Consider the following 27,947-nt stretch of genomic DNA (forward strand, 5'->3'; position numbering starts at 1 on the left):
CCGTGTAACATAATACCGACGCGGCTTTATTTGCGGAGTGTGTCAGAAAAGCCCTCGGAGATTTCGTCTTTCATATCGTGTCCCTGTACACTGGCCCTCGCGAATGCAATATACTCGCCGTAGGAAAAGGAGAGAGCGTGTAAGGGAGCCGGCGAACCGAAGGCGGAAACTGTAATTCAAAGTGGCGGAGCGAGGGCGGGGCCCGCGAACAAATAAGGAAAAGGTATTAAATTCGTTTCATTCTTCGGGGGCAAAGACGCCGATAGCAGGGGAAGGACGGAAAGAGGGAAAAACAGAGAGGAGAAGAAGGCTCGTGGCACTGGAAAAATTTACATCGTCGCGGAATATCTTGAAGAACCTTTTCCGTCGGTCCTGTGTTCCTCTGCGCGCCCCACCCCCGGAGAGGGGGGGCGCAGGCGTGTACGTGAACGTACACGAGCGCCGCTGCAACCCTTTGCCCTGGCGCTCTTGCTTTAATTTCAAACAGCGTGCCGGTAATTCCCGCATCACGGGCCTGAAAAGTCTGAACCGTGAAATGTCTCTTTCCTTCTTTCACCCGCGGGTCTTTCATCCCTTTCCGTTCCTCGTGCGCCCCGTCCGCCGCCCCTTTCGCCGCCCCCAGTTTCCCGACGCCGTTGCACGGCAGGCAGATCTTGAAAATTCACAGTTCCGGTGTCGAAGAGAGAATTCTCGCAAGGCAACGGTGGATTAAGGGATTAAAGGATGCGTGCCCGGGCTTTGACGTTCTCGTTTCTCACTTCTCTCAGCGTTTTACGACAGGAGCATCGCTTTCCAAATACCCTTTTTTCTTCGCCACCGCCGCTCCCGCACGCCTCCTACCGTGTGTCACTGCTCCTTCCCTCCCGCCACGTTTGGACCTATCCCTCGTAACACGCGACACCCCCTCTTTATTTTCCCCTTTGAGCCTCTTTCTCTCGAATTGACATTGCTCATTTCGCGTTAATGTTCGAAAACGAAGCGGTCGCGCTGCCAGGTGCGCGTCCCGCGTTTGTGCGGTACTGTACTGTTCACTTTATGCCGAATTCTTTGGCGTAAAGTCACGGGATGATGTACGTTTTTGAAACGTGAAACTTTTAATTAGTGAGGTAATGGCACTGACTATTTGAATGGGGAAATCCGAGGTGTGAAGAATGAAACTTTTATGGTTGCCAGTTCCGTTATGGCAGTCTCACAAGAGAAAACGGACGAATGACTCGTGTACATCCTTATTTTAATATGATAGAATTTCTTCTTTACAAGAATAATCTTCAAGATATTTAGCTGCGATTGATATGTTTAAATTATTTCGATTGGAAATTCGGTACTTCGTATAGATCTAGTGGGTTAACGCATTGAGGTATAGCGCAACGGTCGATAAAAAGATCGGCGATCGAAGGGACGATTCCATTTGGGACGGAAGAGACACGGCAAAGGCAAAGGGAAACGGTTGCTAATCACACCAGGCGGACGCGAAAGGAATTGCAGATTCACAAACACGCGATCACCGGTCCTCTCGTTTCGACGTCTCTGTGCGGCCACGGTCGCGCCAATAAGCCGGCATTGTTCAAGGCGCCGCTTGTAAAACGGATCCTTCCCCGTGCCCGGACCATTTCAATAGGATTAATCAATTCCCGATCGAGTGGCCGGCGATTTGCAAGGTTTTTGATAGCGAAGTGTCTTCGCTGCTGTGACGATTCTTACGCAGAATCCTCCAGCTAACAACCCCCGGCCTCTTTCCATTGCAATAATTACCTCTGTTAACTAACAGCGGCGGCCCGTCGAACGATCCAATCAGCGAGTTCGGGTCACTGAGACGTTATTATGAATACGCCTCCTGTACAGAGAAACGCGTCTTCTGATCAAAGAATGGGAACGGGACCAAAGGAAGACGCGGCTTTATCGGCGAACCGTCGCTTAGTCGAACGCTTAATTGCAGCCGTGTAGTTACGAGGCCTTAGGCGTCTTTCGCAAAGGGCTTCGGGTTTACCCTTTCTCGAGCTGGTTCTGTAACTGTGATTAAGAAAATTAGTCCGAGAACGATTTTATTCGAGTGTGAACTCGTTCACTTAGCATTCAATAATTTAGTACTTCATCAAGTGTCTCCGTATCTTTAAAAAATATCTAATTTCTCTATTCGTTGATTTATCAAATTTTCCAATGTCTTTCATTTATACAGACGAAGCTCCAGGAAAATAAGGCACGAGAATTAAACTATCAGTCACGATAGCAACGCCGCGTCTACGTACTAACGAAAAAATCTTCCAATCTCCGCGAACACGGTTTTACTTCCAATTCCACCGAAACCATCAGATCCACCGCAGAATTACCAAGCACGCGTTAAACGGCGCCGCGCCGAAGTGCGCAGCATCTGATTTCGCAATCAGAAAATCCCGGAGCGAAGTTCCGCGGACCGAACGTTACAATCCGGCGGCCGGGAAAAGGGTGAAAAAAGCATCTCGCCGCAGTTTCCCGGGCGAAATTCGCTCCGGCAGGCCGGAGGCAAAGGTGAGAAAGTTAACCGGGAGATAATTACCGAACTGATCCAGTCAGCCCAGCGACGCGAACTCGTATTAACGGTCGGTTGGCTAAATACCTGGCATTGTCGGGCGCGGGCCCGGGGTACGTGTGCGAATGTACGTGCACGGCTCGTATTACAATCTGCGGTCGCCGGATAGTGGTAGATGTGGGATCCAATCGGGACATTGCCTTGGGGCAACACGGGATCCCCTCGATCGAGGAGGCGTCAGTCGTGAACCGTTTCATTGGTTCCCGGCGCACACTCGCCGGCGCGCCGCTGTGTGCGTGCGTGCACGTGTGCCACGATTCACGCGGATCGATGCCACGAATCCGCGCGAGAAGCCGTCGGCCGTTATCGAGCGCCGCGTTTTAATCAGTTTATTAAATACACCGGTTCCACGAGCGTTAAACGGTTCCTTATCGCGATCGAACTTGGTCGGACTCGAATGGGCCTGACCGGGTTACGGGGACGCGATAAACGCGTTTGATCGATGAGCTCGTAAAAGATGATCGAGACCAGGCCGATTCTGAGCGCCAACGAAGCGTAAATACGAGCGACAGGCCGCGGCCAACTTTGACGCGATGAATATGAATGAGCGTGACCCGCGGGCCACGGTGTCCCCGCGGTCTTGAAATTGCGCCCGGTGAAATTCGAGCGGCCGCGTCCATCTCTCGGAACCAGCCCCGCAACCCCTACGGGCGAGGGTGCTTGTCGAACGGCGAATACCTCCGCGGATATGCCAAATCGAATGTGACATTATAATGGAAGCGGCATTAGTGGTTTTACCGGGCCGGCTCGATCGAGACGGGCCTGCGCGCCCGGGGAAAAGCGCCGCAGGAAATTGCGGCCACCGGAGGGGCGAAGTCAAAAATTCAAGTTTTCGTGTTAGAATACTGCGGTTACTGACTTGGTACTAGGTAGTTTCCCCATTGGGAAATAGGCGAATAAGCTTTCTTTGACGTGGTCAGAGGTTGTCCTATAGATATTGTGCGGTTCTCGCGTATTGCTATTTCTATATTGTACTCGTTGTTGGAGTATCCAAAAATAATTATTACTTTTAATTGGAAACTAAATATGATCATTTAATTGTACTCCTTGTTTATATATCCACTTTTATATACACTATCATTATCTATAACCTTTCGCCATCTTCTTGGTAAATTTTCGATTCCTACCTTATAAAAATCTGCTGGTTGTATTAACAAATATGTTTAGACGTAAGTCTCGACTTTATTGTAGTAATGATATTATTTGCCACACGTGGCAAAGTCCACAGTTTATTTACAATATTTATGCTGACAACGACACCCTCGCTGCAAAGGCGTCTCACTGTATTCGCCCTCGGTTAACTTTTATAAGACTGAGGAATGTGATTTAAAATAAACGCCGTTTATTCGTATAATAGTATATAAGGGACCTTGATAATGGGACATACTCTCCGAAGCATACAGAAATTCGACTTTATACAATTCTGTATAAATAAATTCTGTTTCCCTGTTTATAACATTGGAATCGAAACGTAAATTACTCTTTACTTGAAATTAACCTGGAAAAGTTTGCAAAGTCCGCGAGCGAACGAACTTCGCTGAAGAGAGAAAATAAAAACTGGAGGAACGATCTTGATCACTGTCCCGCGTAGTCTCGTGGATTTTATCGGTGTATCTCGGGACTACTCGTGCCCCTTCTTATCAGGGACCCGAATGAGCAGGGATATCTTGTCTCCGCGGCGGCGGCAGCGGCGAGACACTCGCCCCTTGAATTATGCATTTTAAAAGTTTCGCGACCCGGGACACCCCGCGTTTGGGAAGGAAAGCGAGAAATGAAGATAAATGGAACGCGGTCGAGATAATAGCTGCGCCGCTCGAAAGCGTTGCGCAGTTTTCGTTGGACCGGCGACTTTGATACGGAAAAGTAGTTTGGAAGTCTCGCGGACTTTTAGAGATCCTTCAGCAGTCGCGATGAAAATGAAATAGTACGGATTATGTATGGGGTGCGAAGGGAAGGGGGAGAATTAATTTTTATTTGAGTTCTTGGTTTTGTGATTCTTTGAGTAGATTGCTGGACGAAATCTTTTCGTTTTATTTGAGAAGCTTCGATGGATACGACTTCGAATTTCTTAATCTTAAACTGAAGAGTAGTTTCCATCACTTTAACTTAAACAAACAAGAATAAGGAAAAATTTATATTTCTTATTGGATATTCTATATTCTCCATTGAACTACGAATATATTTATTTATTCACAGCATTAACTCTATTATCACAATACCTCAACTACATTAAGACTAAAACTACGAAACGGGTCATAATGATTCCTGATTTCTCCTGTTTGCAATTATTAAAAAGATGACAGATGTTTCTCCAAGCAATTAGTAAATAAATTGATTTATCAACACGCAAACTGAATTGCAAATCAATTAAAGTCGCAATAAATGCACTGTTAGAGTTTCTATAGACGAATTTCAAAAACCCAATTTAACTGCTCGGTAGTTTCAGCGTTGAAAAAGAACTTAATTCATCTTCCGATCAATCGAACACAATATCCCCCACTATCCATCAGTTGTACAAAAAAAGGAACACATGAAATTCGCCCAATTACTCCGTGTATTTTCAAAATCGGATCGCAAGAGCACATAAGCGTAGGGTGGGAAAACTGTCGGAAACGGTAAAATCGATAACGAACGACGATTTCGCGGAGGAGCATGAGAAAAACACAAAACACCGAGTGGAATATCGAAGTATTAAGAAGAGAATAAACGTCCCCCATTACCCCCGCCGGTGATCGTCAATTGTGTCGGCATTCAGCGTCAGTACCGCGGCGGCGCGCACGAAATCGACAAGAAATAACGATCTTGTAGACACAATGCGTCGACGAGAGGGCCCCTGAAAATTCTTCGCTCTCCCCTTCGATAATTGGTCGCCGCGGGTGGCGAACTCGCTCTTCGTTAACGTGCCCCGAAATGGTCGTTACACGTTTCGACGGTTCGAGGACCGATTCCCGTGGATCGGGACGGGACGATTCGGTTTGCCGGAACAGTTGCCGTTGACGATCGGCGGCCCCGATTTTCCCGGCAGTCTGATGACATCAGGCCGACAATCGAATCGAACGCGAAACACAGAGTTGGTCGCGGGCCGTGACAGCGAAGGGGAGAAGCAGCGCCGCACGTGTGAGCAGTCACAAATTAAAAGAAAGCAATAAGAGTCACTTTAGCCGGAGACGATTGAAGCTGCGGGGCCGGGTCAGGGGCGAATTTCACAAAAATCCAATTGCCGCTGCTGGAACCAAATGACTCATTTGTCGCTCGATTCGTTCCGACGGACTAATCCTGTCGATCACTCGCGCGCGATAAATTCTTTCGTACGAGGTGCGACGGATGGGGATCAGAGGGATTGTCAGTGAATCGAGAGTATATTTTTATGCAGATTTCTATGTGATTCTGTGCACGATTTGTTTGTCCTGCCGGGGGTTCGATTGGAGGAAGATGGAAGTCTCGTGAATCTTTGTTTACCTCAAACAGAACTGCACGAGAAAGATGATAGTTTCCATATGTTTGAAAATGAATTGCTCGCAACATGAAATATCAAACCGGAGGTTTCGGCGTGAAAAGTTAAGTTGAGAATAAAATGAAATTTCGATTTCGTGTTCTTTCTTTTTGGGAACATCAAATATGAATATTTGCGGGGCGTGCGAGCTACATGCGCGGTGAAATATTCAAGCCTCATTTCCTCGATGGTGGTTTCAAATGAAAAACTTTCATTCAACACTCCTAATTCACATCCCAAACTTTCAAACGAATTTGCTTTGAAACAATATCCTAAACGATGAAATTGAATCCTACAATTCGAACTCACTTTTTTATGTGAAATGCCCATCACTATTGCACACCAGTTACAGGACACCCTTTATAAAACCCACACCCCGTCCGCAAGATTGAGAAGCCAGAGAAGCGTGTTCGATAAACGTTCACAATAAGTGATAGAAAGAACCGAAGTTACCAACGGCGAAATAATGGGCAGTAACATAACTTAATACACCCATGGCCGCGCAATCTCCATACGGAAGAGCATAAAACTACCTTGTTCGTCATTTTTACGATACCGTCGGACGCGCCGCTAGCTGCCAGCAGCTAACTGCATAAAATCTTCATACCGAATGCCATTCCCCTTTGTTCCCGGGGATAAGGCGCGACGCTAGAGGTCCCTATTTTTGCCCGGTCGATGCATGTCGTTGCATTATTTCAGAACCCGGTTCGCCGTCCCGCCATTATGAATAATGAAACGCGTAACTGTTCTTAAAGATAGTTACGGCGGAGAAAAGAATCAGGGGTAATAGATAAATCTCGCGAGAAAATTTATGGAACGATCCGCATAATTCTCGACGCGGAACGGAAGCTCAGGTCCCGGAGGATCAACGCGTGTTGTCGATAAATGTACGCAGTACGGGTCAAAGTTCCCTCCGCCGTGGCTTTAAACCGACCGACCGATCGCGGCCGTTATTTCATTGCGGCCATCAATATCCTTTTTTCCTGGAGTGCGTGTCACCCCGGAAGACTGACAACCGGCCGGTGACGAGGAGAGAAAAAACGCCGGAGCCAGTGGCTCGTCTACGTTCGCGCGAGTTTCCATTGTCGTGAAACGTTCGTTCCCGTGTCTCCCGTGTCCCTCTTTCTACCTTTCTCTCTCTCTCTCTCTTTCTCTCTCTTCCTCCCCGTTCCCCCCATTGACAGTTCGAACAGAGGCGAAGTGTCGACGATGGTCGGGGCGCCGATTCGAATCTCGTACTCAAACGCGGACTCCATTCATGGGAGCATAATGGGCTACGAAGGAGAATGGAGGGACCACGCACGTGCGTGTGTGTTTGTCTGCGTTTGCACGAGTGTCCGTGTCGGTGCGCGTGAACACGGCGTGACAGTGCGAGCTTTTGCACAGCCTCGGCGCGGGATAGGTCCTGCAGACACAGCGCGTCGACGTCCACTGACGTGGCTGTTCGCGGCAAAAACGGAAACCCCGCCGTTGATACACGCCGCCGTTGAATTTCCCGTTCGCGTCTCCGATAAATCCTTTATTAACTGTCGAGCGAGCAACTTACGGCCGGAAGCTGGCCGGATCGAGTTTTCGTCGTTGCCCCGACGCCACGAGTATCGATGCCTCCGCATTGAGCTCGACGCCAGCTACACGTCGCCGACGGTGGACGTCTAACCGTACTTGAACGCGCGGAAAATGGAGTACAATGTGGACGCTGGCGAGGGAGCGTGATATTCGGGACATCATCGCGATTTCGAAATTAGAAACGATCGGGGAATGTGAAAGTCGAGGTTAACTGTTTTTTTTTCAGAAGGAGATTGAGTGATTCGATGCAGTGTGTTGGTTAGTTTGGAGATGGTAGACTAAAAGGAAGCTTTGGGAAATGATCTGTGGTGTGGATAGATGATATTGATAAGATTTTTCTGTTCTACATTTGGAATTTTTCTTATTTTAATACCTGAATAAAACAAATTGAATACTTTCATTGTTTCTCCCCCTACTTTCCAGAAGAATACCACTCCGCGAATGGTAAACAAATCACCCCGACGTATTTAAACGCGAGCGATGCGAATCATCGCGCAACTCAATTTCAAAAATCCGTTGTTATCGTATCGTTCCGGCGATTCCTCGTCGGGAAATTAATGCGACAGAAACAGTTAAATCAAGCAAACACTTCGTCCCGGTATAAAAAATGTCCGGCGTCAACGGTTGAACGGTACCCCATCCCCGTCGTTCCGTTACAATCACCATCGGCAATATTTTCCCCGTCCCACAGGTCGGCCGGTAATGAAATAAAATTCCATAACCCCGTAAAATTAATATCAATTTTTTTCCTTCTCGGTCCGCGACGCGGTGCGGCGCGGTACGGCGCGGCGCGTCGAAATGAATTCATAACCGTCCAGTTTATAACGAATTTACGCCTGATCGGTTTATTTCGCCGCGCGCCGAGCGCATCGAATCGTCCGCATATAAATTCTCAGCCCGAAACGGCGGGGCATAAATTCGCGGGGGCGGTTTAAACGTTCGCGTTACAACCGGCTGATTTACGGAGCGCTGATAAATTTTCGGCGGCTGTGTTCCGCGTCAACTTCCACCGAAATATTCCGAACGCCTATTACACGCCGTGACGCGATCGTTCGCGTGGACGTGTTTGTTGCACGGAGGACAAACGGGGGATGGTCGGATAAAAACTGAGACGCGGATAGGAAAAAACAGAGATAGAGAGAGATGGAGAGAGAGAGAGAGAGAGAGAGAGAGAGAGAGAGAGAGAGAGAGAGAGAGAGAGAGAGAGAGAAGGAGAGAGAAGGACGAAGGGCGTAGGGGTGGCAGGATAGGGGTGAGCTAAGCTACTTTTCTGATGGGCGGACGGCGCGCGACACGCACGGTCCGTCCGCCCGTGGAAACGGCACAAAGTGGACGGTTTCTGAAAAGATAATGGAGCGGACGGGATACGTGAATGTAAGTGGAGTCGCAGGAAAGCGTGTCGAGCATTGTTCCGCGTATTACACATTCCCTGTGTCGCGTCTTTAGAAGAAGAAAAGAAAAAAAACGACGAAGGAGGCGAAGAGGAGAGAGGAGAAAAGAGAAGAGAGAAGAAACCCCTTCGCCCCTCCTGTGAGGCAGATAGGTTGTGTACACGACGGAAGGTCCGCAATACACCGTCGGTTTCCTTTTCCTACGTAGTGCCTCTCTCTCCTAACCGTGACGCCACGCCGGCAGTTTTGTGTTTACACCCACGCGAAAACTGTTGAGGGATGACGCCGCGTCGGGGGTCGACGCGGCACAAGGTGAATAGGATGCGCCGAGTTCTCCCGGTTCGCCTGCCGCCTAACTGCTCGAAGGAAAAAGCGAGTGGCCTGAACACGGGCATCCGCGGATCCCGATTCACCCCTGGAATAGAGATAGCGAGCGAGCCCCTCGACGAGCCGGGAACAAGCTTTTATCGTTCGCTGATACTGCGACGCGTGCTCCGGGATAAATGAATTAGAGATCGACAAGGGGTGGGGGGACGTGTATCGTTTCCGGCTTGGAGGAAACTTCCTCTGAAGTTTATCTGTCCCTCTCCAGCTGAGGCTCGAGATCTTTTTAAATGCTCCGCCTCGGCCGGGAGCGGCTCGTCGAGCTTAAATCGAAGACTGTATCTTCCGTTCTCCGCGAACCGTTTCGGGAAAGCAGGTTTTTCTTCTTTGGTGCTTTCAGAGCGGGATAAAGCGACGAGCAAGATGCGCAGCCTCTTTTTTCATTCTGGATTGCTTCTGATCTCGCCGGGACACGAGCGACCGAAGTGGATATTTCGTGAATGGCTCCCGGGGAAAGAAATAACGGATTACGGGGTCGACGCGGATTAATTTAGGTTCTTGTAAAATTGCACACGTGAAATTACGGGGATCCGGGGTAGGACAGCAGTTTGTCTGGAGTGTTTTACGAGACTGCACGTGTGCACGGAGGAAGTGTGGAATATTTTCTGCGACGCGAAGTTGCTGGATATTTAATATACTAATTTGAAGCCTTCGTGCCTTGAATGCGCTTTAAGCTACGAATCGCAGTGAGATTTATTGTCCGAGCCTTCAGTGTCGACGTGGAATGCAAATGTACTACGGCTGGGCTTGTGTTTAACTAGCGCATAATGATATTCCAAAGGACGTTATTTTTTCACTTTCTAAACATTATAAAGTCAAATTTCGAAGGAGCTATAACTATCAACATGTTTGCCAATATTCATGCATCTTTTTCTGCAATACTACTTCGAATTCATAAACCAGTTAAAGACTAAAACAAAATTGACACGTTGACTGCCAGGTGGTCACCGATAACCAGAGTTTCCAAACTGCTTCAGAACAATTGCAATAAGGAAACTGACGTGGAATAAAAATATTCGTTAACACAAGCAGTTACATAATACTGTAACACGAGTACTATGATACCCAAAAAGCAATAATTATTTCTAATACCGTTCATTACAAAAGAATAAGTAGCACCGTACAAAACAGTCGAAGTTCTTATGGCAGTCAACGTGTTAATAAACCCCAGCGTCCAATACCTTAATCGCTGAAACGCTCCGATCACTAACAATTTAAACAAAAACCGAACGAAATGCGGCTCTCTCGAATTTAACCGAGCCTCCGTTAATTAAAGAACCCGCGATCGGTAGTCTGCGAGCTGGAATTATCCGCTGGCGTCGCGGCCGCGCGATTTCCTCAGCCGTGGGGAACGAATCCCGACGGCTCGGGCCGATTATTAATCCCGCCTCTAGTCAACGACAATGGCGTCACTAATAATTACTGTTCACAATTGATATTGAGCCGCGGCGTCAATGTGCCCGCGGACTCGCGGACCGTGCAGTTTTCCATAGATCCCGCGGGCTCCTTTCAAGGCGGAACCATGGCCGGGCCGGGCACAAAAGGGGACGGAATGAAAGTAGTTTACAGAAATGCTTCCTTCCTCAGGGTCAATTTACGCGAAACAGCGACGGGCGCGGGCGACCACCGTCCGCCCCCGTCGACCCCCGCAGACCGAGGCCTTTATTCATAGTTGGCGAAATGAGATTCGCTCGGAGGAAGAAATTCTTTCGTCTGTGACACCGTTGCGCGAATAAGAAGCAACCCTCCCCGGTCGGTTCAGTCGTCCGCGTTAATTAAATGCCCATTTTATACCACGATAATTAATTCGCGTCTTCCTACAATCTCGTCCTGTGCTGGTTATACAAGTAACGTAGCCGTCCTACCGAAAAATCGAACGGCTGAAGCGCAAGAAGGCTTCGTCCCGAGAATAATTCTTCTTTGACTTCCTCCTAACAAGTATGTAACAGGCGAGAACCCACGGAGAATCGTGTGTTTACAAAATCTGGTCTTGCATGATGTAGACAAGGAACATTTCTATTTATCTGATGAACTGAATAGTTGAATCTCGAGAATGTTTCACAGTTGTTTGCTTCACAGCTTCGGTATTAGCAAAGAGAACATCCATTGCAGTGTTGATAAAACTTATTAGGTACGGGAGAAAGTTCGTGCGGTTTTCTTGTTGGAAATTAATGGAGCATCGATTTCAATTGGCATTTATAACTTAATACATAAAATTAGCGTTAGCGACAAATTACGTTTATGCTGCTGGCATGAAATAAAATAAAGTTCTTTTACAAAAACGTTCTGCATTTACATTTTGATTCCTGGTACCTAATACTTAAGACACCTTTCTTCGACGCTGCGATAATCGCATAATTGTAGCTGTTCAATCCATATAGCGGATCTAATAAATAGCTTACTCATTAGTCCTCCTACTTTCACTGAAACATATCAAAGAAATAAATATGCTCTTTACAAGCAGGCGACAGACAGGAAAACATGGTTTCCTTAAAATCCTGTCTCGCTCAATCAACACAAGTAACATTCCCAACCATCCGAAAAATGGAACGATCGAACCGCGAGAAAGAATGTCGCGAGAATATTTCTCTCCCAATTCCAGCGGGCGAGAGAACACGGAAAATCGGAATGACACGCCGTTCATGTGACTCCTCTTCCGCGTCACGCCTGTTCCCGACGTTCCCGCCGCGACGGACGGCGCGTTCCGTTCGTCGAAAATACGATTTCGCGCCGTTGAAACTCTCTCGCCCCGTCGAATTATACCGCGCATCGGCGCCTGCTATCGATCATCCCCGCACTCTGCGTCCATCGCCGATCGATTTTTCCCTGTACCGGCGACAATTTGTAAGATCGACCGGGCCAACGTTTCGGCCGGGTTGAAAATTCGCGAAGGCAATTTCGCCCCGTGTTTAGACCGACGCGGGGCGGTCGGGGCCGCGGGAGTGGTTGTTTGCAGTGGTCGACTGCGAAATTTCAATTACGCGTGTACCAGGGCTGATTCGATTATCGGGTACCGGCTTGATTACCGATTCAATTGTTGCAACGAATGCGCCGAGGAATTTGTTCCTGTTTGCACTAAAGCGCGGGGCCGACTGCATCTATTATGCATCGCGATCCTCGGACCCGAGGTTGTTCGCACTCGCTGACACCTTTCCCCGTATTATAGCTTGTCGCGTCGCTCTGTCCCGCGTAATTTCCTCCTCCCTCGTTCGGAGTCTCTTTTCGCCCCCGTTTTCCGGGGCCCTGTCCAATTTCCCCCAGAAAACTACGTTGGAATTCATTTCTCCGGCAAGTTTTATTCTCTTCCCGGGGGTTCCCGATGCGTCGTATTTCCGAGGGCGTTAAACGACATAATGCGGCAATTTCGTTAGGCGCTACGCCAGCGCGCGAGATTTCACGGAGGTGCGAATGGCGGCCGGCCCGCTCTTATCGTGGAGGGTCGTTAAGCGATCTTTCGCCGATTATTACCGGCGGACCGGGGAGGGATTCCATTTCAATGGCGAAAAACCGGCTGAATAATGACGGCCAGGAAATCTGCGACTCGTCCGCCCGGAAGAGACACTTCAGCGTGATGATGTGTGCCACATTATGGCGGGGATTGCGAACGACACGACGGTAACAGCGAATTTTCCGCGGCCCCGGTGCTGCGGGATGATCGACGAAATGAGACAGTTTTCTGGGGGCGGGGGATAAGAGGAGGAAATTTCTGCGATTGGTTCGCGTGGAACTGTATCGATTCGAACGAAGGCGAACGTTTTCTTAATGGCTATGGTGTCGGGGATGGAAGCTTGCTTTGGCTTAGGAGAATTAATTGGATTGTTTATTAGAATTAGAATTTTTGCATTATTGTAGTGATAATGAAAGTTGTAAGAAATTTACTTATTTTAGTCAACTCCTATTCGTTCTTGATTTTTTATGGATTGGAAGTTTATGTCTTACTTTATTTCGTATTTTATATAATAATGTGTTTCTAGTATCTTTGTTTAATGTAAATGGATAAAAATCAACAACGTTGAATTGGAAGTACCGATGCAGAAAATAAAGTTTATTAATGGACGATATAGAAAGTTAGATTTATCGATGTACGAATCGTTCGATCGATAAATCGATCGTTACACCAGCGATCGATACTACAGCTGCGGGGCAACATGTCTGCCTTACCATCAACCGGGCCTTCAGGAAGTTTTACCATGGATCAATAAATCTTGAACCTACTCCTGACGCAACCCAGTAATTTATCATTTTCATCGCGTAACGCAGCGATACCGGAGGAACAAGTTAAATGAGAAACATAGAAAGTTAAAGCACATCCCAGTGGAATAGCCGCTACAACCGACATTACAAATTCCATGCAGACCCCGGCCAGATTCCAGGATAATTGTGCTCAGGGATCGAAATATGGACACCGGCGTGGCACCATTCTCGATGAAATGCAATTTTAAAGAAAATTTCTCCATCTACAACTAAAGCCTTCCCTTTTTGGGTATTTTGTAAGTCGCATCAGGTGGCAGGTAATATTCTTCCACAGCCGTTTTAATATTTACCAGAGCCACACCGACGCTTTAAGAAGCAGCAGTTTTTGCAAAATTACCAGAACGCTCGGAAGATTTCCCTTTAAAAAGGAAACTGAGTTTCCTAAAACTTAGTAAAAAGATTTTCCTCGTAAGAAAGTTGATAATGGATGTAATTAAGTCTTCTCCCGTTAATATTTAATAATATCCTCTGACTATTACTTTAATATTTAACTTCGTACAATTACAATTTTAAAGTCCATCTGCCAAAAATCTTACACTCCCTTAAGCACTGTCTACACCGTGAAAACCATCCAAGAAATTTTCCAAACAACTTCCAATCCCAAGTAACTTCGCCGTCACGCGAAGATCCCCGACCGAAACCTACGGAAACAATAATTTTCCGGGCCCACGCATACACATCAAACACGTGCACCCGGTCCGTTAAGGGTTGATCCTTATTGGGCGCGTTGTTTCCGCGGTAAGCCGGGCAGCCGCACGTCGGAGCCATCGCCATGAAATTGAACTGAAAATACAATCTGCCAGCAGCAGTAACGGAAACCGGAGTTCAAGCGTCTAAATCGCGACGTGATCCGGTGGAAACTCCAAGAGAAATCACGTCGGATCCGGCGACAGAAACGCGGAAAAGGCTGGCAGAGGGGTCGAAGAGTTGGTGCGGGAAGAGGCTGAGCGTGCACAGCGACGCAAATAAAAGGACGATCTCATTTTGCCGGGGAAAACTAGGGAGCAACTGCATTGCGGCAATATCGTGCGACCGAGCAAAACCACGGCAACTCCGGTGTGTGTCTCGAAAACAAGGGGCGGGAGGGGGGCGGAAAGAAAAAGGCACGGGAACGAAGATAAAGAGAGAGAGGGTTGTAGTAGACAAGAGGCAGAGCTAGCAAGTGGGTCTTGCCTTTGGTGCGATTTAAGGGGAACAAAGGGTGGAATGTGGATAAACGGAGCTGCTGGACGAAGGGCGGAAAACCGTCCACTGGAGGACAAGGGGGAGGGGAGAATATCGGCGAAGTAGACGAAGCATTCGTTGCTAGCTGGAATGAGGCAGCGCGCCCGATGTATCCTTTTTGATCGTGCGATCGGTGCTCCAGAGAGGATCTGGCAACAACGGCTCGACGAGGAAGAGGAGGAGGAGTGATCTTGCAGGAGCATTGGCCACGCGAGAACGCGAAGAAAGGATGGAATCGACGTAGGCGGGAAGAGGTCCGAGCACACCTGAGCCTCGCCAGAGGGACGGAGAGAGAGAGGAGAGCCAGGAGGAAGGGTACGCGCGGCGACGGGACAGGGAGGCAGGCCTGGTCCAGCTCTCGTAAAACTCGTCTCGTACTCGAGAAATAGCTCGCGGTGAACTTGGAAACTTCCGGCCCGAAACCGAGCGCAGCTCTCTCGGCTTTTCCCCGTGTATTTCTTTTCTTTTCTTCTCTCCTCTCCCGGTCCCGTCCGTTTTCTCTTCTCGTCGGGTCCTCGATGTGTGCTCGCGGTGGATCTCGCGGGACTACGTTTGTGTTGTAGAACAACGGTGAGGAACGCCCGGCCGGAGCGTTCGCGTTCGCGTCGACACACAGGGAACTTCGGTGGAAACAATGTGCCGGCCCGTGGGAGCTCAGGACTATTTGTGAATCGACTGAAAATGCAGCGTCTCGCGTGCGGAGACCACAATACTCGTCCACGTGTGCCACGGATACCGCGCGCGCCGTTTCGGCTCGCTTAGTCACCGCGCTCGAATATATTCCTCCTCGGCTGGCCTTTCCTCACCGCGTCTGGCTTCGAAGGTGAGAGATCCTCTGTGTGCCCCGCGACGAGCGTCTTCTCCTCGTAAACAAGATTCTACCTGACCGCGACGCGCGCGGATCGTTCCATGCGTCGTGCTCCGAAACTCGCTGCCAGTCGAGTGTGTTTGTTTATTCGCGAAACGATATCGAGCGGCTCTCGATTCGGGCAAATTCAAAACAAACGTTGCCAGTCAGCAGCGTCCGCGGTCGAGGATCTAGCGCGCGCGCGCGCAAGCGAGCGAGCGCGGACACCGGTTCGGCGTCCAGTTCGCAGCCGATTTTTGGTCAAGTACGTCGCTTCGAATGAATCTCGGTATCCGTTGACGAGTTTTCGGCGGTCGCGATCGATGATCGCCGCGAGACTGAACGGCTGAAATTATAATGTTACTCGCCTCGCGATTCCCGGTGAAAAAGTCTGTTTGGGGCGGGACGAAGCGAGAATCGTTTGGCCGCGACACACGGGCCGTTCGACGAATTTTTTACGGCCGCGACTTGCTCAACCAGCGGACAAACAAAACCTTCGCTCGGCTACGGATGGCTTTTTAATCGAATCACTGCGTCGGAATGCGAGATGCAACTGTGCCGGTGGTAGACGCAGGCGGATTGTGGGGAAAAGAGGAAGCGAGCAAATGACCGGCGATCGCGATTCCCTCCCCCGCGAGCGACGCGCGGCGCGTTCGAAAACTACAAAACCCGAACTAATTAAAAGGGAATCAGCCAGCCGCCGTGACACAAAATCTACGGCATCGATCGACCGACTGCGTTCACGCGAGAGCAAGAGGCAGAGGGTGGGACGTAGTAGCGGAGAGGAGAGGGAGCGAGAGAGAGAGGCCGTGTCGCGACGTGGTGCAAATCAAATATTAATCGTGCAATTAGCGCCGATTGTACGTTAATCGGTTTTGCTTTTTTTTCTCGCCCTCGCCTCGCCGCGACTCGCCTATCGCGCACCCCGGTCGCCCTCCGGAAAATGTTCGAGACGATGACACGCGTCCGCCATTCACGGCTGGCGGCTGTCATCAGTCATGGGTTCACTTCTGTTTGCGGCCTCGTTAATATCGGATTAACGCTTATTGCTTCGGCTACCGACCGGCGGGCTGGCTTGTTCGTTCGTTCGTTCGTTCGGGGCACGGCTATTAGAAAATCAAAAGAGTCCTCGTACGCGACGGAATTGCTTAGAGACAATTGTTGAATTAATGCGACGGGCGTTATGGTTCGCGAGGAACTCGCTGGGCGGATTATGTTGTCAGATGTTGCTTTGAAACGAGTGCAATGCGGGGTATTGAGGAATTAATTTGAAATTATTTTGTCAATTTTTGTAGGGGGTAAAAGGAACAAGAAAATAGAACGTTTCGAGGAGCAAATTCCTAGGCAATGTATTTTTTTAAATATCTGTATGAAATTTTGCGTAGTATCTAGATATTGCAATGATTTAACTACATGCATGTTACTCTGAAACTTATGCAATAAAAATTACAGTAAAATTGATAAAAATTGAAGGCATGCAACTAATCTTAAACAGAGAATCTTTATTTGAAAACTGGCATTGATGTCTAAACAAAGTTCTGCTGCACAATTCAAGTGAACCCTAATGAATTCACATCTCTAGGTTAAAAAGATCAACAAACCACTCTGCACGATCAACCTTTATAACTCTCTAAAACAAACTCACAACAATATTTTCACCACTTATATTATTTCTAAACATTCTACGCATAATCCTCGATTAACATATTCTTTCATTTCAAACGCAGTTGGTGATTATCAATAAAAACGCGATGGGAACCAGGGCCGTCGCAGTGGGCGCGTCACCAGGTGCAGCGGGGGTATCTGGCGAGGCTGGTTTAGCCGGTGTGCCAAGACTCCTGGAGGACCTGGCTCGACTTTCGGAGGACAAAGATACAGCTGACATCGCCTTTCTGCTAGGCCGGGACGAGACGCCGGTCTACGCTCACAGAATTATACTGCAGGCGAGGTCAGTATTCACCGGTTCGAATCGTTCCATCCATCAAACCCAGAACATCTCGAGCCAACCACGAATTAATTATATTTACCATACGAAGAACGTCTTCCCTCCGCGAGTACCCACGATAAAACAAACAATATTATTCTCACTTCAAATCGATATCCCCCCTCGTCCCGCGGGACATCGGCGTCGCAAGAATAACAAGCGATCCCAGAAATTTTATTAAAACTACACGATTCGAGCACACCGTGGGACCGGATTAATTGTTAATCCGCATATTTAATGAACCAACCTCACGAAGGTATACGTTCAACGTTCTCCTCGGAGACAGCTCCCGAAAAGCGTGAACGCGCGACAAATCACGCGGAAGATTAACGCCGGGAGAGAAACTCGCGTATTTCCCGCGCGAAAAACGCGGAAGACACGTCGAAAAAATATTCAACGGGAAAGCCAGCGCGCCGCGCAGACAATGGGCGGCCGCCACTTCCGGAAAATGGAGAATTAACGCTGGAACGCGGAATACATTCCCGCGGTTCTCGTCGCGATGCTCCTTTTCTTCTCGTCGCGGCCCCGATGAGACAGGGGAAACGCCGGGCGTGTAACTCGCGTACGCTTAACGAACCGAGAGGAGTCCGCGGTTCGAAAATATCCGTTCGGCTCGCGAAGAAAACCCGGTCTCGCTGAAAAATCCCGTGGAACTTGCCGCGCGCGGTAACCGCGTTACGAAACTTTTCTCTCCGGGAGAAGCCTGCCGGCGGAAGAGGTAGGGGTTAACTTTTCCCCGGGAATTGCGGGCGAGGCCGACGGCGGGGAAATGATAACTTCGTTAAAATCTTGAAGTCACCGGGCGCACTTATACATAATTCACCCGCTCCGGCGGCGCGCGGGCTAGGGCTGGGGGTTGGGACGCGGCAGCGAAAGAAAGGAGCCGCGGCCCCGAAGCGGATTCGTCGCTGCCGCGAAACAATGTTCGAGCCGGCGCGTGTTAAATAGGCGAATTCCTGGCTAGCGAGGAGGCTTCGCAGGTTCTTCGCAAGGATCGCGAAGTTGTCGAAGTTTCGGCTGGGATAAGCGGCTCAGCTCGGGCCACCGATGAATTTTAATTAAGAGGCTCGCCGATTGTTACGGCGAAATGAATCGATCGAACGTTCTAATTAGTTGGACAATAAGGGGGAGAGACGCGAGTGGTCCTCGTCGCTGATTCGCTCCTGGATTCAGGACCAATTTTCAACCGACGAATTCTAATTGTTGTAAGAAAAGGGGGCGCGGGCATTAGAGGTGCCCCTCGCCGGCGTCGACGAATACCGACGACATTCCGACCGAGACGGAACGGGGCCGATGCTAATTGTAAAGTCAATTACGATATTCCCGTGAAACCCTTTTGATATCGGCGCAGGAGGGAACGCTCGGTCCTTTTGTCGTCCGCCGTCTCTCTTTCTCTCTTCGTCTTTCTCTCTCTCTCTCCGTGTCCCATTCCCGTGTCGACACCGGCCCGCGGAAAATTAAGTTACGCATGCTCGTGACAGGCGTCCGCAGGAGAAACGAATGGACAATACGCGACCGCACTCAAAACTCTACGCGGCGCTCTCCAGTCCGGTGAAAATCCTGACAAAGAGTCGCGAGCCCCGTCCAACCCCCGCCCTTAACCCCTTGTAATCCTTGTCATTTCGAAACGCCGCGGAAACGAGAACGACGCCGCTCAACGGCAGAAAGAAATTGAAAAACAAGCCCGAGCTTCGACTATTCGATGGCACTTTAAAACGCGGCCCCCACGTCGCGCGGTGTCCTCTGTTGTGCGGCTCGAGATGAATTCATCGCGCTTGGTGCGCTTGCAACCCTACGCGCGCGAATTTTTGTGTAGCTCGCGTTAATCTGAACGAGATTGAAAATCTCGTTAATCCCTTTGTAATGTCCTTAGTGTTTGTGTAATACGGTTTTCGTGTTCGGCTAGTTTAAAAGGGATAGCGAACCTTCAGATTCTATAGGACAAAACAAAATAACGAGGACGATGAGAGATTAATATCAGCCAATAGCGAGGCGCGAGTAACGTCTCCGCCTCTCTTTCGACGCTGACCTGCCTCACGCGGGTTTCTATTGGCGGATCGATGTGGCTCCGAGAAATTATAAAACATTGGTAACCTGAAAACTGAGCCCGAAATCTCGTCGTTTCATTTCAGTCTGTAGAACTCCTTGAAATATCTATACATCGTTAAAACACTATACACTCCTGTGTTCATATAACTAAACAAGTGCCTAGACCATTTTATAATTCTTCGATAAAATTTCACACCCACGTTTACAAACATTTTTTCTCTCATCTACGCGTACATAGTACAAAAACCAAGTTTATTCAGTAAAAAAAACTAGAACACCCTCTGCACGGACGTTATAGAATTTTCCCCAATAATATTTTCGGGATATCACCGGCGGCGAAACCTACAGCGAACCTGTTAGCTAGGATCCGATAATGGAGTGCGGCGAGAATCGGGCGTCGTTTCGCAGGCACGGGAAACAAGGAGGTGTGACGCGAATTTGAGCCCCGTGCACCGGAAGTGGAGGCGGTTTTTGCGCGGAAATCGACGGAGCCGCTATATAATCGCACGCTTGGTCGTTAGTAGCGGAGCCTGCGGCGACATTCAACCCTTGCCGCCGTGAAACCAGGCAGCCGCGACCCTCGTTTCCCTGCGCCACTAGCCCCCTACCCCTAACATCCTCTTTCCGCGTCGAGCTCGTGAACCTACGTTACCACCCCCGTGACACCTCGTCGTCACACCAGACGCGCGCGCGGCTTGCCCTATTCTTTCCTCGGCGTCACTCGCTGATATTTGGTTTTCTTTGATTCCGTGGCAGGCGTTCGCCCGTGATTAGGGAAAAGCTTCTCTCCGCGCGCCTCCCATACTCTTTTCCCCGCCGCCCCGTGACCCCTGCCCCGCTCCTCTCTCCGTCTACGATCCTTATCCAACCGTTGACTTTCTTGCTCGCCCAGCTTCCTCTTACCACTTATCGCGACGAGGCATCCGGTGCCTTTATCTTTCTACTTAAAATTTTGTTCCGCGATGGCAAACGCCGCGGCGCATCGGCAGCGTCCTCCTCTTCCTCTGCGCGGAGAACCGGTGTACACGGCGCGGGTTATCCCCGTGAGTTCAAAGATAAATTTTTATGAAAATCGTTTGAAGTACAGCCGGAGATTACACGCCGCGATACTCGAACATTTTTCCCCTCTAATTTGTAGAAATAAACGCGGGAGAACTATAGCTTTGATATTATGCGCAGCGCCGCGTGTCGTTACCAAACTGCACCACGGCGAGAGCGTAAAAGTCGAGCTTTTTCGGTCTGTTAAAAGTAGAGGCAACGCGCAACCGCATCTGTATACACGCTCCTCTCCAACCCCCGCACCCTCCGCCGTCCCCGCGCTCAGCCTGTACTAGCGCGCGATGGTGTTTTTAATTTTTTTGAGCACTAGTTTTCCTCTGTCGACTCGGCAACCATGTTTCGGTGGCTCGGCCCACGATTTTTCCAACCTTCCCGCGCCTCTCTGTCGACGAAGCCGAGCGTTTGTTAACGCGTCGGTTATAATATCAAAGCAGCGCGCCCGGTGCATGCCTTTTCCATTTGCGCTCGCTCTTTGACGGATTTTCTTTTGATTCGATACGAGACCCTCGCGGCCCCTACCGCGGCCGCGCTTTCGACTTTCCTGCGACTCTCCGTGCCCAGGCATCGCGAAATCTTTCCGCCCCGTCGTCGCGGTTAGTGGTATTAGAAACCATTGTCGTTTTATGCAGGCCCACTCTGTCTCTCTCCCTCTCTCTCTCTCCTTTTCTGTGAACGAGAAAGGATCCATTTAAGGGTTTGTCCGCTTTTTCCCGCCTACAACCCTGCCTTCTTCAACCGCCGCTTTTCTTTCCGCCCGTGAATGTTTCTTTCCTCTAGAACGAGTTTAATATTTCCGCCAGAATCTCTTCTCTATCCCACATACCCCGTTGAAACAACGATTTTCCTCGTGCCTTACAGAGCACACCCCTTTGCCGCGTAATCTCGAATCAGACTCCCGGCGAACCGAGTTTAATGAAGACGCGCATTACTCTGTTAGTCAAAGAGAAATATTTTATTCCGTTTATGAATATTTAACCTCCAAGGTAAACCGGCTTCCATAACGAATTTACGCGGAGTAACTAGTGCTTCAAGCGGCGAGAGTGTGATTCTACATGAAAAAATCAGCGGCAAATGTACAAGATAATTTTTTTCAGGTAAAATCTCATTTTCGAGGAACTCGAGGTTAAATATTTCTGGAGTGCCTATCCGCTTAGTTAACTTCAACCTGTTTGAAACTGAACTTTCTCGAAAACGAAGTTCGAAACGAGAAACCGTTATCTTACGTTCTTCCCCGATTCCTTTCGCGGGAAATCTGCTAGGTGATCGTGGACCGAACAGCAGTAGGTATATAGGATATCTCTGAGTAATCACACACGTGCGGGAAGGAAAAACTATTTCCAAGGATTGCATCACGGTTCTCAGGTATAAAGTAAAGGGGGCGGCGCTCGTTTCAGGGACTTGTCGATGTTAAAAGCCTCCCTTTTGTGTATCTAGCCGCGCGGCGGTAGGAAACGGTGTAGGGCAGAAGAGGCGAGATCGAATGTTCTCCCAATGGGTCATGGGGGATCCGTTTCCAGCTCGGGGTGCCAGAAAAGATTCGCTCTACCGAGTGGGTAGCCAAGCTCGGGTGCGGCCGTAGGGATAGAGGGTGCGAAGTGACTTTTTTTTTTTCGAAGGTCGCCATTAAGTTTCTAGAGGAACGAAAACCAAAGCCCGGCCGCGTACGTACGCGAGCACGCTCTCGGTGGCAACGGAGCTTCCTGACGAAGTCAATTAAGCCCTTTTGTAACAAGAAACACTGGCAGAAGTGGGAGCGCGCCGGTGACGAAAGGCGAAGTGGTGGGTGTTCGTTAGAAGGGCCACGCAGACAAGTCGGATTTGCGACTATCGTCGCGGCACCGCGCGACGCTCTTCTCCCGTTGTTGCCAGCGGCGTTCTTTATCGTGGCAATTAACGTCCTTCAAAAACCAATACCCTTTCCGATTGATTTTCCTAGGTGCAAGAATTTCACCGCGGCCAAGAGGATCGGGACGCCGGGAAATCCCACGCCCGTACGTATGCCGCACGCACATCCGGAAACCTTCCGCCAGTTTATTCATTACATTTACACGGGAAAGGTAAATAGTTTTGTTCAGATTCGTTTGTAATGTTTACAGTATTCGTTGAGATAAAAAGTACCATTGTAGCTTTCAAACTAAGGGGTGAATATTTTAATGAAATTATTGTGTTAGAAAATCTATGGTTTTAACAGGAATTGGAATGTAGTAGCCATGTTTACTTCCAGATGGAAATTTTATCGTTTTTACCTGGGATGTTAGGCTTATAAATTTACTTTGTTATAGGTATGTTGTGATAAATATTGTAATCTACTGATTATAGATTATATTTTAGGAGTAACTAACTTTATGTTTCTTATGATTTTTGTGAAATTTTTCTTTCATCCCTGTAGTTTCAAAGATATTAAACGGTTGCAGTAATCGTCTGCTCGCGAATAAAACATCACCGATGAAAGTTTCACGTGGCCCCTTCAAAGATGCGACCGAGATTCAACCAGTAACTTTTCTGTAGATCATGCTACAGGACAGTGGCATCTTTGAGATGCTGGGACTCGCCCAAGAATTCGGAGTTGAGGAACTTTGGAGAAGTTGCGAGGAACACGTCTCTGCCACTCTCAGCCCTGGAAATGCGTGTGCTCTTTTGACTGCAGCCCTAGATGCTCAAGACCGAATCCCCGGTAAGTTATTCATGGCATCCTGTTAAAAGTTCGAGCATCAAACAATTCCTATTGTCGAAGTTGCCGATTCGGTTTCCTTCGAGAAACGTCACGCGTGAAACTTGAACTATTTGCTGTATACTGGCTTCAATGGTTATATACGTCAAATGTTAAAAGTTCCTTGAGTTTCTTAATATAAAATCGTTTTTAAACATGCTACGGTAAGTACAATTGTGTAGATCTTCCTTTTCGACATTTACTTGCACGTTACTTTGTTGTTTCTTTCAATAGTTATTGAAAAAAAATAATCAATTTTCTTAGGTCAAAAGGTATGTTTTTCTTAACAAGGAGACGTTAATGTAAATATTTTATTTAAATTTAAAAAGCATCCTTGAACTACAAACGCTTAGTTACCGACAGTTCCATTCGTGGTTGGCATGCTTGCCACTGAAGCAGCACATTATAGGGAGATTTTCCATTATCATTGTTACCAAAGATGCCAACATTCAAACATTTGTCCCTATAGATCTATTTCTAGATGTTAGCATATCTACAGAGAAGATTCTATCCTTAATGTCTCTCTAATTTTTCCCTTTCTGATAAATTTTCTGCCTTGAAACTTCTCTCGAGACTCGGGGCTGAGCTTTTTAAGTACGTAGCGACTAGTAACTGAAAATACAGTTGGTACCACAAAGACGCCACATCTTCCGGCGTCCGGCGTTTACAAAGCACGCGTTTATCGAGCGTTGCCTTCTGAATTTTTGAAAAACCACAATAAAAATGTCGTATAAGGGACCGCAGAAAGTTCAAAAGGTGATGGTACAGCCCATCAACCTTATATTCCGGTACCTTCAAAACCGTTCGCGTGTGCAAGTTTGGTTGTTCGAGAATATCAACCTTCGCATTGAGGGACACATCGTCGGTTTTGACGAATACATGAATTTGGTATTGGACGACGCTGAGGAGTATCATTTGAAGACGAAAAACAGGAAACCACTGGGACGTATTATGCTCAAAGGCGACAATATAACATTAATACAAAATACGAATCCAGGGGCAAATTAAATTTCGCCGAAGATCCTAACCTCATGGGACATTTTCGAGATAACAACAAACGTATTTTTTGATGTCTCGTGTGAACATCACGCGCGTGAACTGTATATGAGACAGAAGTGATGTCAAAGAACATTAGCCGAGGACAATGTTGACACCTTTAATGCTGTACTTGTGATGCGCGAGGATTAGGATGAAAAATGACAAATTGATTAGTACAAATTGTCACTGACTGTCGCTGTCATTTGAAAATGATAATATTGTTCAGTAATGAAGTTGTAATTAGTTTCTACATTTCAAGGAATCTAGGAAATTTGTACTTTAGGAACTATTTCAAGAAATAACTACGATGCTCGTTCTGTTTACACAGACAATATCAAACTGTATTCCATTTTGTACTATTGTTTATCCTCTGTAACAACTGTAGCTGTAAATAATTCATGATAAAACAGTTATTGTAAGACATGTGGAATTGACCTGTGCTTAATAAATATTTTTGAACTATAGTGTATGTCTCGATGATAATAATTTAATACATCTCCTAAATAAATGTTGTAAATGTAAGTATATAAGTAGTTCCCTAGTTGTAAAATCTAAGAGGACTGCACAATAAAACAACTATATATAATTCGAAGGCTGCTGTAATAACATGATAATAGAAAATTAAATAAATAATTATAACGATATTTCCTTATCACAGGTGGTAAGGGTGCTTGTTCATCCTTCATCGAAAGATGCTTTGCATTCATCGGTGAAAATGCTGTGGACACAGTTAAAACAACAGCGTTCTGTAACCTTCCAAAGGATGCTTTGGTCAAGCTGATATCTTCAGACTACTTGGGCCTGGAGGAAGAGGATGTGTGGAGGGCGGTTCTGAATTGGGCTAAATATCAGGTTCTTTCTTCATCAGAATTCTATTCCGTTTCCGAGTACTTTGAATCCCTTGAATTCCAAGAAGGCTTTTGCACTCTGAGCACGCCGTATGTCGTGTAAGGTCTCAGACCCTATGTCGCATACGATTATTACCGGGTCCTTGGGTCCTTAGGTTCTTGGATCGGAATTTAGAATTACGAGTTAAGGAACGCTTAACCGTACGGACCACGCTCCTAGGCAGGGGTGACGCAGCCTACGCAACACTGGACAGAGGAGGAACGTGTGAGGGTTTGCCAACATTTATCGGGGGTGATAAATCATGTACGGCTGCTGCTAATCGACAGCCAGGTGTTCGCGGAGGAAGTAGAGCCGACTGGAGCAGTGCCAATAGAGCTATCCTTGGAGAGGTACGAATTTTTCAATCCCGATCGATCAAGCGGCTCAAAATTCCTAAGGTACGGTTTGCCGGGAAATGGTCTCTTTCTCGGAGGCTTTCGATCTTTACGTTTTGTTTTAGGTATAGGTATGCAGCGTTGCCGAACAAATACGCGGAGATTTGTGCAGACAAACGGCTTCAGCCGAGAGTCAGCCCATTTCTCTTCCCTGGATCGCAAATCCTCTCTCGTGATAAGATGGGCTTCCAGCGTCTACTGAACCAGTGGTATGGATCACCAAAACAGAGCTGGCGCTTAGTGTACCGGTAGGTTTAACTTGTAGTTCCAGCTAACATATAGTTGTTTGTAGGGAATTTAACCCCCTGCCGTACAATAACGAGTCAGACTCAATCTTGTTCATTCCTTACGGATCAAAACGAAGAACTATTTTGCTGTTATCAATGTATTATCTTCAAATGAAATTTCCACTTAAAGTAGAACAGAAAATTTTGTTACACTGCTTCTAAATTGTCGACAGTAAGATGCTACACGAGCTCAGTAGCGAAAGCAAATAATACAGCAATGGGTTAAAATAGTCTAATTAAATAATTTGATAATTTTTGGCTTTTGCAACAATGTCTGTGGAAACCGTTTGACATTCGATTACGACCTCCTTGAAGAATTTCTTTAAAAATGTCTCATTCTATATGGCAATAGGATAACATTCTACGTATTGATGTCTTTCAGAGCCTCTAGTCATGGTTACTCGGCAACATCGTTTCACCGGCACTGCGATGGAGTTTGTCCAACATACGTAATTGCACTGGTATGTAATTTCATTTTTTATGTTATTTTTTCCTCAAATTTTGAGCAATTTAAAGTTGTTGTTTGATGGAATTCAGAATAGAAAATTCTTGAATGTTTTAGGGAACTAGAGGAGAAATTTGTGGTGGTTTCAGTGATGCACCCTGGGGCAAAACAAATGCTAAGGGACATTACATTTTCTCAGAGAAAGCTTTTCTGTTCACCTTGACAAACAATCAAGATGTACCTCCCACAAAGTATGATATTGTGAAGAAACCATTTGCCATTTGCTATCATCCAGAGTAAGAATTGTTTTTTTATTTAGTCTAAGTAAAATGGAATGTAACAGATGTAATTAAATGTCTAATTCTCTTTCAGTATTGGACCAATTTTTGGCGCAGGAGCTGATCTCCTCATTTCTAGTAATTGCAATGTGAATATGGAAAGTTATAGTAATCTTCCTCACAGTTATGATGGAGAACACGCTTCCAACACTGTCCTCATGGGTGACTATCATTTTTCTGTGGTGGACTATGAAGTATTCACTCCCAATCATCCAGTTCCCAAATCCACTCACTAAGAAATATATAAATATCTTTCCTTTCATAAGTTTGTACATATATAACTGCATGAGTACAACATGAGATGGAAATGTATTATTAAGAATGGAAATACAAAAGTGCAATTTATTGTTCAGTTTAAAATTGAACTAACATTTCAATGTGCACAAGGGATAATTAGCAAAAATATAATTATTATACTTATTAAAATAAATATAGAAGAAAAACTATCTATCTTTGTAATTGGATTTACCATTCTCTAACTGACCGATAAGTGAACGCATGTGAATTTGTAAATTGCTTGATCGGCAAATTGGTTATGTATGCGTTAACGTGCAAATGATCGAAATCGACCGATATTGGCTTCCAATTAAGGATTTGGCTCTGAACGGGATTAAAGTATGCCAAACAAACGCTCGTGTGCCGCATAACAAGTGGAAGGAGATGGTTCGGCACACAGACCGGTTCCCAAGAGGCTTGTTAAATCACGTGTTAAATTGTGAACAGATGTCTTGGAAATCTAATCTGTATTACAGCGACGCGCTCGAAAGTAAACGTGAAATGTGAAAATCCACGGAAAAATGCGAACTACTGAATACGCATTAGTACCGCCAAAGGCGCCGGTGACACGGATGTACGTTCGACAAGTAACGCCATGCCTATTCCACTTACCGTACGCCAAAATTTCAGTGTTTCGCCAGAAAAAACGCACGGCAACTGATCGTGCGTGCACTAATTAAGTATTTCGAACAGAAAACAAGGAAAATCGAGAGGAAGAATCGTTCGGCGCTTTCTTTTAAATTGTCATGTAAA

At 47.3% G+C, this 27,947-nt stretch overlaps 3 protein-coding genes across 8 annotated transcripts in view; 2 read left to right on the forward strand and 1 right to left on the reverse strand.

Annotated features, from left to right (window-relative positions):
- Positions 1 to 27,947, reverse strand: part of fz2 (frizzled 2) — a 182,462-nt gene that overhangs the window by 154,107 nt on the left and 408 nt on the right. The gene's annotated exons all lie outside the window — the stretch shown is intronic.
- On the forward strand, positions 14,911 to 27,942 carry LOC116426259 (BTB/POZ domain-containing protein 9). Of its 5 annotated transcripts, none has more exons than XM_031974960.2 (11): positions 15,831 to 15,990; positions 17,021 to 17,069; positions 17,453 to 17,673; positions 22,754 to 22,874; positions 23,326 to 23,491; positions 25,224 to 25,417; positions 25,634 to 25,851; positions 25,914 to 26,096; positions 26,518 to 26,596; positions 26,698 to 26,876; positions 26,953 to 27,940. In XM_031974960.2, the coding sequence occupies exons 3-11, from the start codon at positions 17,477 to 17,479 to the stop codon at positions 27,152 to 27,154; spliced, it is 1,539 nt and encodes a 512-aa protein (XP_031830820.1). In that variant the 5' UTR covers positions 15,831 to 15,990; positions 17,021 to 17,069; positions 17,453 to 17,476; the 3' UTR covers positions 27,155 to 27,940. The 5 variants fall into 5 exon arrangements, with proteins under 5 accessions (XP_076228637.1, XP_031830820.1, XP_031830823.1 ...); XM_031974963.2 differs by having other exon boundaries at positions 25,634 to 25,803; positions 26,953 to 27,470; XM_031974961.2 differs by having other exon boundaries at positions 15,975 to 16,014; positions 26,953 to 27,941.
- Positions 24,078 to 25,029, forward strand: LOC116426261 (Small ribonucleoprotein particle protein SmE). Its single transcript, XM_031974964.2, has one exon. The coding sequence runs from the start codon at positions 24,251 to 24,253 to the stop codon at positions 24,533 to 24,535; it is 285 nt and encodes a 94-aa protein (XP_031830824.1). The 5' UTR covers positions 24,078 to 24,250; the 3' UTR covers positions 24,536 to 25,029.

The sequence above is a fragment of the Nomia melanderi genome, chromosome 12 (genome assembly GCF_051020985.1).
Source record: "Nomia melanderi isolate GNS246 chromosome 12, iyNomMela1, whole genome shotgun sequence".
NCBI lineage: Eukaryota > Metazoa > Arthropoda > Insecta > Hymenoptera > Halictidae > Nomia > Nomia melanderi.

Bases quoted from the DNA above. Each gene is read 5' to 3' on its own strand.
- LOC116426259 (XM_076372522.1), top strand. From the start codon at position 17,477: ATGGGAACCAGGGCCGTCGCAGTGGGCGCGTCACCAGGTGCAGCGGGG. The intron at 17,674-22,753 runs GTCAGTATTCAC...TGATTTTCCTAG, and splicing joins AGAATTATACTGCAGGCGAG to GTGCAAGAATTTCACCGCGG. The intron at 25,852-25,913 runs GTACGGTTTGCC...GTTTTGTTTTAG, and splicing joins AGCGGCTCAAAATTCCTAAG to GTATAGGTATGCAGCGTTGC.
- LOC116426261 (XM_031974964.2), top strand. From the start codon at position 24,251: ATGTCGTATAAGGGACCGCAGAAAGTTCAAAAGGTGATGGTACAGCCC.